This window comes from Bombina bombina, chromosome 4 (assembly GCF_027579735.1).
Source record: "Bombina bombina isolate aBomBom1 chromosome 4, aBomBom1.pri, whole genome shotgun sequence".
In the NCBI taxonomy this organism is placed as follows: domain Eukaryota; kingdom Metazoa; phylum Chordata; class Amphibia; order Anura; family Bombinatoridae; genus Bombina; species Bombina bombina.
The window spans coordinates 1,195,790,205-1,195,805,489 of NC_069502.1; the positions used below are offsets into that span (position 1 = coordinate 1,195,790,205).

The following is a 15,285-nucleotide window of genomic DNA, read 5'->3' on the forward strand; positions in this document are numbered from 1 at the left end:
CTTTCCCTCAGACTTGGAAAATATCTTATTGTCAATCGATTTATTAACATACTCTTGCACATTAGACCATGGATTAAAAACCCCTTCACTATAGTTTAAAATTTCATTCTGTTTTTTTAACTGAAGCGATTTCTCCCAAATACAGCTCCATAACCTTTTAACCTTGTGAATGTTACAAACAACTACTCATCTAAAGATGCTAGCTAGTTCTTCAGCACAAGTAATCTATCTCTCTTCAACAAAACCTAAAAATAAAGCTATCTGTTGTGAACACGAATCTTAACAAATCTCCTACCTGCTGCCGCCAAAATGTAAGATATTACTCTTAAATAACCAAAGGATCTTATGTTAAAAACCATTCACGTCTAAAAATTAATATATAAATATATTAATAATCGGCCCTGTACAAACGAATTTCATATACCGTACTGTATATCTTTGAAACCCTCCAGAAACAGACAACCATACTACCTTCAACTATTTAAACCATCACACATTTATTAAAGAACAGATAAATAACAAGATTACATGTTACTGTTTACAAGGTTAAACACATAAAAACAATTTAACAGAGAAATAATACATAAATGAATATTACCCCGTTTGTTTCCTGTGGGAGTCCCGGCTATAGCATGTATCATTGATGTTTTCCTTTCCAAAGATGAACTCTGTCTACCATTATTTCTCCCTGATTCTTATACCATTTAAGAATGCTGACCATATACTTTTGGCTCTGTTCCAAATAAGGTGCTCTACACTATTGTAAGCTCTTGCTACCCACAGCAATCTTCTCTACCCATATATGATCTTAACTCTTGTTATACATAAACTGGCTACCTCAGCATTGCTCCATGCCTGATGTTTTAAAATAGTAAACAGACATATTAACCTCTTTATAACTGTAATAATACCATCTTTCTATAACTACAGTAATACTACATTTATACACATTAAAATCTTACAACATATAAACACATACATATATACAGTATATAAATATACATATGTACACACATATACACACACACATATATACAGTATATAAATATCCATATGTACACACATATAAACACACACACATATATACAGTATATAAATATACATATGTACACACATATAAAGACACACACACACACATATATACAGTATATAAATATACATATGTACACACATATAAACACACACACACATATATACAGTATATAAATATACATATGTACACACATATACACACACACATATATACAGTATATAAATATACATATGTACACACATATACACACACACATATATACAGTATATAAATATACATATGTACACACATATAAACACACACACATATATACAGTATATAAATATACATATGTACACACATATAAACACACACACATATATACAGAATATAAATATACATATGTACACACATATAAACACACACACACACATATATACAGTATATAAATATACATATGTACACACATATAAACACACACACATATATATATTATATAAATATACATATGTACACACATATAAACACACACACATATATACAGTATATAAATATACATATGTACACACATATATACAGTATATAAATATACATATGTACACACATATACACACACACATATATACAGTATATAAATATACATATCTACACACATATAAACACACATATATACAGTATATAAATATACATATGTACACACATATATACAGTATATAAATATACATATGTACACACATATAAACACACATATATACAGTATATAAATATACATATGTACAAACATATAAACACACACACATATATACAGTATATAAATATACATATATACACACATATATACAGTATATAAATATACATATGTACACACATATAAACACACACACATATAAACAGTATATAAATATACATATGTACACACATATAAACAGTATATAAATATACATATGTACACACATATACACACACACATATATACAGTATATAAATATACATATGTACACACATATAAACACACATATATACAGTATATCAATATACATATGTACACACATACACACACACACATATATACAGTATATAAATATACATATGTACACACATATAAACACACACACATATATACAGTATATAAATATACATATGTACACACATATATACAGTATATAAATATACATATGTACACACATATACACACACACATATATACAGTATATAAATATACATATGTACACACATATAAACACACATATATACAGTATATAAATATACATATGTACACACATATAAACACACATATATACAGTATATAAATATACATATATACACACATATAAACACACACACACATATACAGTATATAAATATACATATGTACACACATATATACAGTATATAAATATACATATGTACACACATATAAACACACACACATATAAACAGTATATAAATATACATATGTACACACACACACACACACACACACACACACACACACACACACACACATATAAACAGTATATAAATATACATATGTACACACATATAAACACACACACACATATATACAGTATATAAATATACATATGTACACATATATAAACACACACACATATATACAGTATATAAATATACATATGTACACACATTTAAACACACACACACACATATATACATTATATATATATATAAATATGTACACACATATAAACACCCCTCCCATACACACACATATATACAGTATATAAATATACATATGTACACACATATAAAACACACACATATATACAGTATATAAATATACATATGTACACACATATAAACACACACACATATATACAGTATATAAATATATATATATGTACACACATATAAACACACACACACATATATACAGTATATAAATATACAAATGTACACACATATAAACACACACACACATATATACAGTATATAAATATACATATGTACACACATATAAACACACACACACACACATATATACAGTATATAAATATACATATGTACACACATATAAACACACACACACACATATATACAGTATATAAATATACATATGTACACACATATAAACACACACACACATATATACAGTATATAAATATACATATGTACACACATATAAACACACACACACATATATATACAGTATATAAATATACATATGTACACACATATAAACACACACACATATATACAGTATATAAATATACATATGTACACACATATGAACACACACACATATATACAGTATATAAATATACATATGTACACACATATAAACACACACACATATATACAGTATATAAATATACATATGTACACACATATAAACACACACACATATATACAGTATATAAATATACATATGTACACACATATAAACACACACACATATATACAGTATATAAATATACATATGTACACATATATAAACACACACACATATATACAGTATATAAATATACATATGTACACACATTTAAACACACACACACACACATATATACATTATATATATATATAAATATGTACACACATATAAACACCCCTCCCATACACACACATATATACAGTATATAAATATACATATGTACACACATATAAAACACACACATATATACAGTATATAAATATACATATGTACACACATATAAACACACACACATATATACAGTATATAAATATATATATGTACACACATATAAACACACACACACATATATACAGTATATAAATATACAAATGTACACACATATAAACACACACACACACATATATACAGTATATAAATATACATATGTACACACATATAAACACACACACACACACATATATACAGTATATAAATATACATATGTACACACATATAAACACACACACACATATATACAGTATATAAATATACATATGTACACACATATAAACACACACACACATATATATACAGTATATAAATATACATATGTACACACATATAAACACACACACATATATACAGTATATAAATATACATATGTACACACATAAACACACACACATATATACAGTATATAAATATACATATGTACACACATATAAACACACACACATATATACAGTATATAAATATACAAATGTACACACATATAAACACACACACATATATACAGTATATAAATATACATATGTACACACATATAAACACACACACACATATATACAGTATATAAATATACATATGTACACACATATAAACACACGCACATATATACAGTATATAAATATACATATGTACACACATATAAACACACACACATATATACAGTATATAAATATACATATGTACACACATATAAACACACACACATATATACAGTATATAAATATACATATGTACACACATATAAACACACACACATATATACAGTATATAAATATACATATGTACACACATATAAACACACATACATATATACAGTATATAAATATACATATGTACACACATATAAACACACACACATATATACAGTATATAAATATACATATGTACACACATATAAACACACACACATATATACAGTATATAAATATACATATGTACACACATATAAACACACACACATATATATATACAGTATATAAATATACATATGTACACACATATAAACACACACACACATATATACAGTATATAAATATACATATGTACACACATATAAACACCCCTCCCATACACACATATATACAGTATATATAAAAACATATACAAATTTAGACATGTGTATGTAGGTATCTCTATGTTAAAGCCCTTTGCCTGCCTTTTTTTCCCTAACACCTGGGACCTCATATCTTTGAGCCCTTATAACTTTTTTATGCAATTATATTTTTTTAAAACATTTTTTTATCAATGTTATTATGAGTGTAACTGTAATTTTTTAAAATGTATTTATGAATATTTCTTTCCTACTTTTTAGTCTTGCGGAACAGTTAACCAGAGCTCTGAAGTTGCGCTATCCCAACGCACATTAAATTCAATTGCGCTCAAGCGAACATGTCAATTTTCAACTCGTAATATGCACGCTAGTTCTGACGCACGCAAAGAGCCGCAATATACCCACTCCTAACCTAGCCCTTAATATGATTTGCTTTATTCTGCACTATGATTGTCCTCATATAATAGCACATCTGTATTGCACAAGTAAATAATGTAAGCTTGGATTTGCTTATGATTAGCACAAGTAGATGTCACTGTCAAACTTCATGGAAAAAATGTCATCTCACTAAGTTCAGCAAAGACATGCATAGTCCACTGATTTGGTTTATTGATACTATAGTGCCACCTTGTGGCTATGATTGCAAATACCTTTTTTTCTATTACATTTGGTAAAAAGGACATGAAACCTAATTTTTCTATCAATTTTTCTTTGTTTTCTTGGTATCTTTTGTGGAAAAGCAGGTACTCAAGCTTAGGAGCTGGTGTTCTGTCGATGTTTTGCTACCCGTCGGATTTTGCTACAAGTCCTGTCATCCCATTCCACAAATGTTTTAGTCCCAAACTGCGAGCATGCGCAGAATGTGAGGTAGCAAAATCTGTCGGATTGCAAAATTCTTCATTACTTTCCTTACATTTTTTTGCACGCCAGACTTCCTAGTCCTCGGCTCTCATTCAATTTCCTACACTTTGCAGGCACACGCTTCATCCTGGCAAGTGGGGGTCCATTTACTTTATTGTCTTATATATACAACATCTGCGGGTACAAGTTGAGGCTGTGTACACGCAAAATGTTAGGTTCCCATGCCTACTGTATTTAAATACTGAATCAGAAGACATCTGCTTTTAAAGGGACAAAAACCCAAATGTTTTCTTTCATGATTTAGACAGAAGAAACGCATAGTGCAGCCTGCAAAGTTCCTTAATACAGCATATGCATAAATAATATAAATTGTATAAATTTTGAATACCAGGGCTTATAGGTGAATTCCAACACCCCCCTTATATATCTCGCTCCTCCTGTGGCAATGAAATGCTGCTAACACAAGTGCTTAAACACAATATGTATGTATGAAAAGGAGGAACACCAAACGGACCGAGAAATTGCTCTATAAGGTGCATCAGCTGTTCGCCGGCATAAGCTCCTCCACACTCCAAGACAAGCTGGATAGTACACGTCAATGACGTTCGTGTGATGCGTCACGGGGGGAGGGATTAGACACTGCCTGGTAACTTCACGGACCGGACTCAATGAAAGGTGACCAGTGGCTCCAAGTAGCTGGCTCAATAAGTGAAATCAAGAGTGTCTTTTATTATTCCAAAACAGGTTAAAAAGTAGGAAGCATCCCACAGACAAGCAAAAGGCAGGATACCAATGCTTACATGTTTCAGCTCTCAGGCCGTAATCATAGCATATGGTATTGATAGAATAGTGTAGTTATCTGATTGGACAAAATTAATTAAAACAGATACGCCCTTATGCTTCACTTGACCATTAACTCCACGCATGCCTGAAATAAGTGCTAAAGACATAACATATAAGACTGTACAGAACATATATGGTATACAGATGTTATTACCATATTATTGTATATGCAAAACACAGTACAGATATAGTTAGAAATGAATAGCAACAAAAACAAATAAATGAATAGATAAATAGATGATTAGAGACAAAAGCTTTTAATAAAGTATAAGATACTGGGAGTAAATCATATCGGACCTAATATCATATTATTAGTACCAACATAAGTGGCTGGTCCAATAAAAAGATATAAAATAACAATCCCATGAACTGGATTATATTATGCAAACAGAACCTAAACAGATGTATATATATAAATATTTATACACATAACTCTAAATTTATTTTAGTTTATTTTATTTTATAATGCAAATAATTTAGCAAATAAGTTCATGGAGACAAGAATCCAAAGCATCCAACATATGATGCTAATCTAGAGTATGTATATAACTATATATATTGACAGCACAGTTTATATGTGAATTTATATGATATGGATAAATAAATAAATCAATAATTGATTATGGGTTGACACAGAAAAAAGAAAAAGAAGAAAGCCTGAGATAACATAGTTAAAGTTAAAGTTAATGATACTGTATATCAGATTTAAATATAGATATACATTAACATGTATGCCAAATTAGAAAGATGGAAAATTCACATTGTAACAAATATACATATATGGGATACCCACAGATAAACCAACTCAGCATAGATTCTATTATTCCCAAACGTTGATTAGATCATATCTGGAATTTAAACCTTGAGGTGTCCTGGTTTTTAGATGGAAAATCCAGAACACCTCACGTTTGGCTAGGAGACTATCAATGTCCCCTCCTCTTTTGGGTACTGCTACTTTTTTAATGGCAATCCACCTAAAGGTGTCCAATTTGCTATTGTGAAGAGTAGCGAAATGCTTTACCAGAGGAGTAGTAGATTTTCCCCTATCAATGGTGGAAATGTGTTCTCTTATGCGTGTATTTATGTCCCTTGAGGTGAGACCCACATATTGGATATTGCAAACCAATACCCAAATGTCTTCTTTCATGATTTAGATAGAACATAACATTTTAAACAATTTTCTAATTTACTTCTATTATCATATTTTCTTCGTTTTCTTGTTATCCTTTGTTGAAAAGCTGAAATGTAAGCTCACGAGAGTGCACATGTCTGCAGCACTATATGTCAGCAGTTTTGCAACAATGTTATACATTAGCAGGAGCACTAGATGGCAGCACTACTTCCTGTCATGTAGTGCTCTAGGAATGCGCACGCTACCTACCTAGGTATATCTTCAACAAAGAATAACATGAGAATGAAATAAATTTGATAATAGAAGTAATTTGGAAACTTTTTAAAAATTGTATTCTCTATCTGAACCATGAAAGAAAAATTTTGGGTTTAATATCCTTTTAAATAATTATCTTTATTAAAACCACGACCAATAAAATAAACAAATTATAAAATGATTTATTACAAATGAGTTATTAGGGAGCGCTACAACACCATTGGTGTTCTGTGGGCAGAGTTGTGGGTTTTCTGCAGACAGAGCTTGTCAGTCTGGAGGCATGTGAGAAGATTTGTTGGTGTTCTGTGGGAGGAGTTGTGGGTGTTCTGTAGGTGGAGCTTGTCAGTCTGAAAGCATGTGAGAAGATTTGCTGGTGTTCTGTTGGAGGAGTTGTGGGTGTTCTGTAGGTGGAGCTTGTCAGTCTGGAGGCATGTGAGAAGATTTGTTGGTGTTCTGTGGGCAGAGTTGTGGGTGTTCTGTAGGTGGAGCTTGTCAGTCCGGAGGCATGTGAGAAGATTTGCTGGTGTTCCGTGGGAGGAGTTGTGGGTTTTCTGCAGGCGGAGCTTGTCAGTTGGAGGCCTGTGAGCAGATTTGCTGGTTTTTAATGGGAGGAGTTGTGGGTTTTCTGCAGGCGGAGCTTGTCAGTCTGGGGGCATGTGAGCAGATTTGCTGGTGTTCTGTGGGAGGAGTTGTGGGTTTTCTGCAGGTGGAGCTTGTCAGTCTGGGGGCATGTGAGCAGATTTGCTGGTGTTCCGTGGGAGGAGTTGTGGGTTTTCTGCAGGCGGAGCTTCTCAGTCTGTGGGCATGTGAGCAGATTTGCTGGTGTTCCGTGGGAGGAGTTGTGTGTTTTTGCTGCAGGCGGAGCTTGTCAGTCTGGAGGCATGTGAGCAGATTTGCTGGTGTTCTGTGGAAGGAGTTGTGGGTTTTCTGCAGGTGGAGCTTGTCAGTCTAGAGGCATGTGAGAAGATTTGCTGGTGTTCTGTGGAAGGAGTTGTGGGTGTTCTGTAGGTGGAGCTTGTCAGTCTGGAGGCATGTGAGAAGATTTGTTGGTGTTCTGTGGGCAGAGTTGTGGGTGTTCTGTAGGTGGAGCTTGTCAGTCCGGAGGCATGTGAGAAGATTTGCTGGTGTTCCGTGGGAGGAGTTGTGGGTTTTCTGCAGGCGGAGCTTGTCAGTTGGAGGCCTGTGAGCAGATTTGCTGGTGTTTCATGGGAGGAGTTGTGGGTTTTCTGCAGGTGGAGCTTGTCAGTCTGGGGGCATGTGAGCAGATTTGCTGGTGTTCCGTGGGAGGAGTTGTGGGTTTTCTGCAGGCGGAGCTTGTCAGTCTGTGGGCATGTGAGCAGATTTGCTGGTGTTCCGTGGGAGGAGTTGTGTGTTTTTGCTGCAGGCGGAGCTTGTCAGTCTGGAGGCATGTGAGCAGATTTGCTGGTGTTCTGTGGAAGGAGTTGTGGGTTTTCTGCAGGCAGAGCTTGTCAGTCTAGAGGCATGTGAGCAGATTTGCTGGTGTTCTGTGGGAGGAGTTGTGGGTGTTCTGTAGGTGGAGCTTGTCAGTCTGTAGGCATGTGATAAGATTTGTTGGTGTTCTGTGGGCAGAGTTGTGGGTGTTCTGTAGGTGGAGCTTGTCAGTCTGGAGGCATGTGAGAAGATTTGCTGGTGTTCCGTGGGAGGAGTTGTGGTTTTTCTGCAGGCGGAGCTTGTCAGTTGGAGGCCTGTGAGCAGATTTGCTGGTGTTCCATGGGAGGAGTTGTGGGTTTTCTGTAGGCGGAGCTTGTCAGTCTGGAGGCATGTGAGCAGATTTGCTGGTGTTCTGTGGAAGGAGTTGTGGGTTTTCTGCAGGCAGAGCTTGTCAGTCTAGAGGCATGTGAGCAGATTTGCTGTTGTTCTGTGGGAGGAGTTGTGGTTGTTTTGTAGGTGGAGCTTGTCAGTCTGGAGGCATGTGAGCAGATTTGCTGGAGTTAATTGGGCAGAGTTGTGGGTGTTCTGTAGGTGGAGTTTGTCAGTCTGGAGGCGTGTGAGCAGATTTGTTGGTGTTCTGTGGGAGGAGTTGTGGTTGTGCTGTAGGTGTAGCTTGTCAGTTTGGAGGCATGTGAGAAGATTTGTTGGTTTTCTGTAGGCAGAGTTTGTCAGCCTGGAGGCATGTGAGAAGATTTGTTGGTGTTCTGTGGGCGGATTTGTGGGTGTTCTGTAGGCGGAGCTTGTCAGTCTGGAGGCATGTGAGAAGATTTGTTGGTGTTCTGTGGGCGGATTTGTGGGTGTTCTGTAGGCGGAGCTTGTCAGTCCGGAGGCATGTAAGCAGATTTGTTTGTGTTCTGTGGGCGGATTTGTGGGTATTCTGTAGGCTGAGCTTGTCAGTCTGGAGGCGTGTGAGAAGATTTGTTGGTGTTCTGTAGACAGAGCTTGTCAGTCTGGAGGCATGTTAGAAGATTTGTTGGTGTTCTGTGGGTGGATTTGTGGGTGTTCTGTAGGCGGAGCTTGTCAGTCTGGAGGGATGTAAGAAGATTTGTTGGTGTTCTGTGGGCGGATTTGTGGGTGTTCTGTAGATGGAGCTTGTCAGGCATGACTAGGAAGGAAGGGACAGTGACAGGGAGGGGAAATAGTATTATTGAGAATCAACTTTATAGATTAGGGTACTTGCACCTACATAGAATCCTGTAGAACTCCTCAGCACCTCATACGTTTCTTATTTGCATATTCTTACCCACAATTCCTTGCTCCAGTGGAAGCTCTGTATGCTGAGGGTTTCAGGGGGAATAAACTGATGTTCTACATAGTGCTCTATATATTGTATCAATTGCAGTGTCAAAGTACAGTGAGAAATGTTTGTCTATAAACCTGACAAATGTGTATGTTCTTTCCAAGGGTATCATCAAGGCTTATAAAAATGGTGTCATCATCCAGGGAAACACTTCTGAATTTGGAACATGGAGCTTCACTGGATCCTTCTTCTTCTCTGTAACTGCAATAACCACAATAGGTAGGTTTTCTGCAGGTCACACAGGGCTGTTTTTAGTGGTAGGCACAGTGACCTGCTGCCCAGGGGGGCAGCACCATTTCCCTTCTGTATGCTCATAATAATTTTTTATGTGTGCTGCTCACTTCTCAAGGCTACCCCTGCTACATATCTGTCCTTAATTGGCTAAAACAGATAACAACTGCAAAACAATGTACTTAATACTAACATAATGACAGTTGCTACCTTTGTAGCAGAAATGCCGGCACTGTGTCACTTTAAGGGATGAAAGCTGTCCACGTCCTCTGTTGATCAGAATCCTCCAGCCTCTCCCACCTCCAAAACAAAAGCCTAGAATAGTGTAGTAACTTCAACACAAATTGGAGGCGCAAATTAGAGCATACTCACAGGATTCAAATAAAAATAAGCATTTATTTTAAAATCATCAGCGGGACGTCCTCAGGTACAGCTTCAAAGGTTTATTCAAACATATCACAACGCGTTTCAGTTATTATTTAGCCTTTTTCTAGAGCAGATTAAAAGCAGTGTAAAAACAGGCTGTGATCTGGAGGATTCTGATCAACAGAGGACGTGGACAGATTTAATTCCTTAAAGTTACACAGCGCCGCCAATTTTGCTACATATCTACTATAAACGGTTTGGGAGAACCGGGGGTTGGCAGTAATCACCTAAAGGGAAGTGTGCTGACAATGTTTGATACTTAACCTGTTATACTACAGTTGACAGCTTTGTCTTCTGGAAATTTAAGCCCAGATTGGCTCCTCCATATCAGGCAAGTGATAGGTTTAGGATTAGCTATTAAAACACAATTCCAGCAAACAAGATTTTTATTGCAATATCACAGTAATATTCCCCAGGGTTCACAGTCACTGTAACTCAAAGTGATGGCTATGTAAGTACTCCAAAACAAAAACCTGCCGTTAAAGTGTTATAATGTGTATTGTCCCCATGGAAAGCACAAGTCCATTATCTCAGCGCAAGTGGAGGTAATTCACATTCAAACGATATGAGAAGAAAAGATAGAGGGTATAAGCCTCTACACTCACCCCACTGATAGTCAGCTTCACTTGTAAGTTTCACTCTAGACGTGATGGCAGCTTCCAGGTCACAGATTTTTATTTGTATTAAGGACTATTAAACTTGACTGATAAGTTATTCTACAGCAAAACAACAGAAGGTGCTTACTATCTCTTTAACATCACTATTTCTCCCTTTCATTATGTATATTGTGCTCTACATTTGTATTCTCACTTCCACTGTCTGCGTTACAGGCTTAAATTTCCTTTATATATAGAAGATACAAGGGCCACATTTAAAGGGATAGTGGACTGTAAAATTGGTGCTTCCAGGGACTGCGTATAACAGTTGAGGTTAAAATGTATGGGAAATTACTCCTTTATGTTTATTGTTGTATATTAAATAGCTGTTTTTGTTCATTTAAAAACCCCAGCCCAGGCAGTTTGCAGGCATAGCAGATCTAATTATCTTATCTCTCTAAATTTACACAAAATCCTCCTCGTATCTGTCACTGTAGTAACACTGTAGATAGCATGGAGATAAATACAGCTAAATCTTTGAGGTTTTTTTAGCATTATATTTTAATGCAGGTGTCTCTTTCACATAGCTAGATAAACTGCTCTCAAGCTAAAATGTTCCTTTTTAAAATTATTTGAAGGACCTGACAGTACTGAGGAACTGAGGAGACCTGTTAGATAATCTCACCAGAGCGGAGAGCTTTATATCAGGCCTTTAGAAAAATAGAAAATGAGGATTTTAATTCCTCTATGTCTAACCCCCTATTGGGATTTCATCTAAACATTCTTGTTTCAAAAGCTAATCTACAGCCATTTGTAAACAACGCTATAAATTCCAACAGGTACAATGGATCATTCGGAAAAACAAATCAAGGGGACATGAAACCAAACATTTCTTTAATTATTCAGACAGAGCATGCAATTTTCATCAACTTGTTACAAAGCAGGGAAGTAAGCTTAGGAGTGTGCACTACATGGTAGCAGTATTGTAAGAATGTTATACATTTGCAAGAGCACTAGATGGCAGCAGTATTGTAAGAATGTTATACATTTGCAAGAGCACTAGATGGCAGCAGTATTGTAAGAGTGTTATACATTTGCAAGAGCACTAGATGGCAGCAGTATTGTAAGAGTGTTATACATTTGCAAGAGCACTAGATGGCAGCAGTATTGTAAGAATGTTATACATTTGCAAGAGCACTAGATGGCAGCAGTATTGTAAGAATGTTATACATTTGCAAGAGCACTAGATGGCAGCAGTATTGTAAGAATGTTATACATTTGCAAGAGCACTAGATGGCAGCAGTATTGTAAGAATGTTATACATTTGCAAGAGCACTAGATGGCAGCAGTATTGTAAGAATGTTATACATTTGCAAGAGCACTAGATGGCAGCACTTTTTCCTTGCAAGTAGTGATCTAGAAGTGCACACTACCTAACTAGAAAACATTTCAACAAAGAATACCATCTGATAATAGAAGTAAATTGACTTTTTGTATTCTTTGCTTGAAACACAAATTTTGGGGGCCTCTTCAAAGAAGAGACAATAATGAAATGCTCATGATTACCCTTCAGTTACTTATGTATTACAAACAATGCTTCTGTTTCAGTGATAGCCTTTACTGTGTATGACATTTGCAAACACCACAGTCAGTCATAGAGCATATACCCAGTATATTAGTGATGGCTCAAATTGTATAATTATTAATATTATTATTATTATTTTCAGTTGTTTGTAGAGCACCAACAGATTCCGCAGCACTATAAACATGGGTCTAATATGTAGGTAACGGTTATGTGAGACAAAGGGATAGAGGCCCTGCCAAGAGTGGCACTGCAGTAAATCAGTTCTCACAAATGTGATCTAATAGGCAGCTGGGCTCTTAGGCTGACATGCTAAGGAGGTAACAAAAGGAGGAGATGAACTAAGATAAGAAAATGTTAGTGTATATTATATGCAAGGTGAAAAGGAAATGAAGAAAGATCCGGTACTTCTTGCTAAAGTTACGAAGAAACAGCTTTATTGGATTTAAAACAGGTACAATAAAAAAAAAATGTGAGTTACAGTGTGTGCCTTTGCATATGATTGCTCAAACGTATTCAAGTTTAAACCTATTGAGGTGGGGTAGAAGAGAGGTGCTTTGATCTGTTTACACACGGAAAGGAGGAACTTTTTTTGTCTTTATATTATATGCAACCCTGAAAAGTAGTCTTTAAGGAGCGCTTGAGAGTTTGAAAACTAGGGGAGAGTCATGTGGAGCGAGGCAGAGAGTTCCAAAAAATAGAGGCCAATCAGGAGAAGTCTTGTAGATTGGAATGTGAGGTGGTAATAAGAGAGGAGGAGAGAAGGAGGTTATGAGCAGAGCAAAGGGGACGAGAAGGAGAGTATCTGGAGAGGAAGTCGGAGATATAAGGGGGAGCAGTGTTATTAAAGGGATAGTAAAGTCCAAATTAAACTTTCATGATTTAGATAGAGCATGCAATTTTAAACAACTTTCTAATTTACTTTTATCATCATATTTGCTTTGTTGGCTTGTTATTCTTAGTTGAAAGCTAAACCTAGGTAGGCTCATATGTTAATTTCTAAGCCCTTGAAGGCCACATCTCATCTGAATGCATTTGACAGTTTTTCACAGCTAGAAGGCGTTAGTTCATGTGTTTCATATAGATAACACTGTGCTCATGCACATGAACTTATTTAAGAGTCAGCACTAATTGCCTAAAATGCAAGTCTGTCAAAAGATGTGAGATAAGGAGGCTGTCAGCAGAAGCTTAGATACAAGGTAATCACAAAGGTAAAAAGTGTATTAATATAACTGTGTTGGTTATGCAAAACTGGGGAATGGTAAATAAAGGGATTATCTATATTTTCAAACAATAATATTTTGGGTGTTTACTATCCCTTTAAGGGCTTTGAATCTCAATCAGTATTTTGTGTTTTATTCTGGAGGCTAGAGGAAGCCAGTAAAGGGACTGGTAGAGATGTGCAGCAGATGAGGAGCGACATGTAAAGAAGATCAGCCAGGCAGAGGCATTGTTTATTGATTGTAAGGGAAATAGTTGGCTGCTAGGGAGGCCAGAGCGGATGGAGTTGTAATTATCAAGGCGGGAAATGATGAGAGAGTGGATTAAAGGGACAGTAAAGTCAAAACTAAACATTCATGATTCAGATAGGGCATGCAATTTTAAACAACTTTCCAATTTAATTTTATCATCAAATTTGCTTTGTTCCCTTGGTGGTATTTTTGAAAAGCTAAACCTAGCTAGGCTCAAACTGATTTCTAAACCGTTGAAAACCGCCTCCTAGCTCAGAGCATTTTGAAAGTTTTTCACAGTTAGACAGTACTAGTTCATGTGTGTCATATAGATAACATTGTGCTCACTCCCGTGGAGTTATTTAGGAGTCTGCACTGATTGGATAACCTGCATGTCAGTCAAAAGCACTGAGATAGGGGGCAGTCTGCAG

General features: G+C 35.6%; 1 protein-coding gene across 1 annotated transcript in view; it reads left to right on the top strand.

Moving 5' to 3' along the window:
• The window catches only part of KCNK17 (potassium two pore domain channel subfamily K member 17), a 152,489-nt gene that overhangs the window by 101,336 nt on the left and 35,868 nt on the right, over positions 1–15,285 (top strand). The window contains exon 2 of the mRNA XM_053712674.1: positions 10,673–10,787. Within this exon, the coding sequence (XP_053568649.1) occupies positions 10,673–10,787 (115 nt within the window). The remainder of the gene's footprint in view (positions 1–10,672; positions 10,788–15,285) is intronic.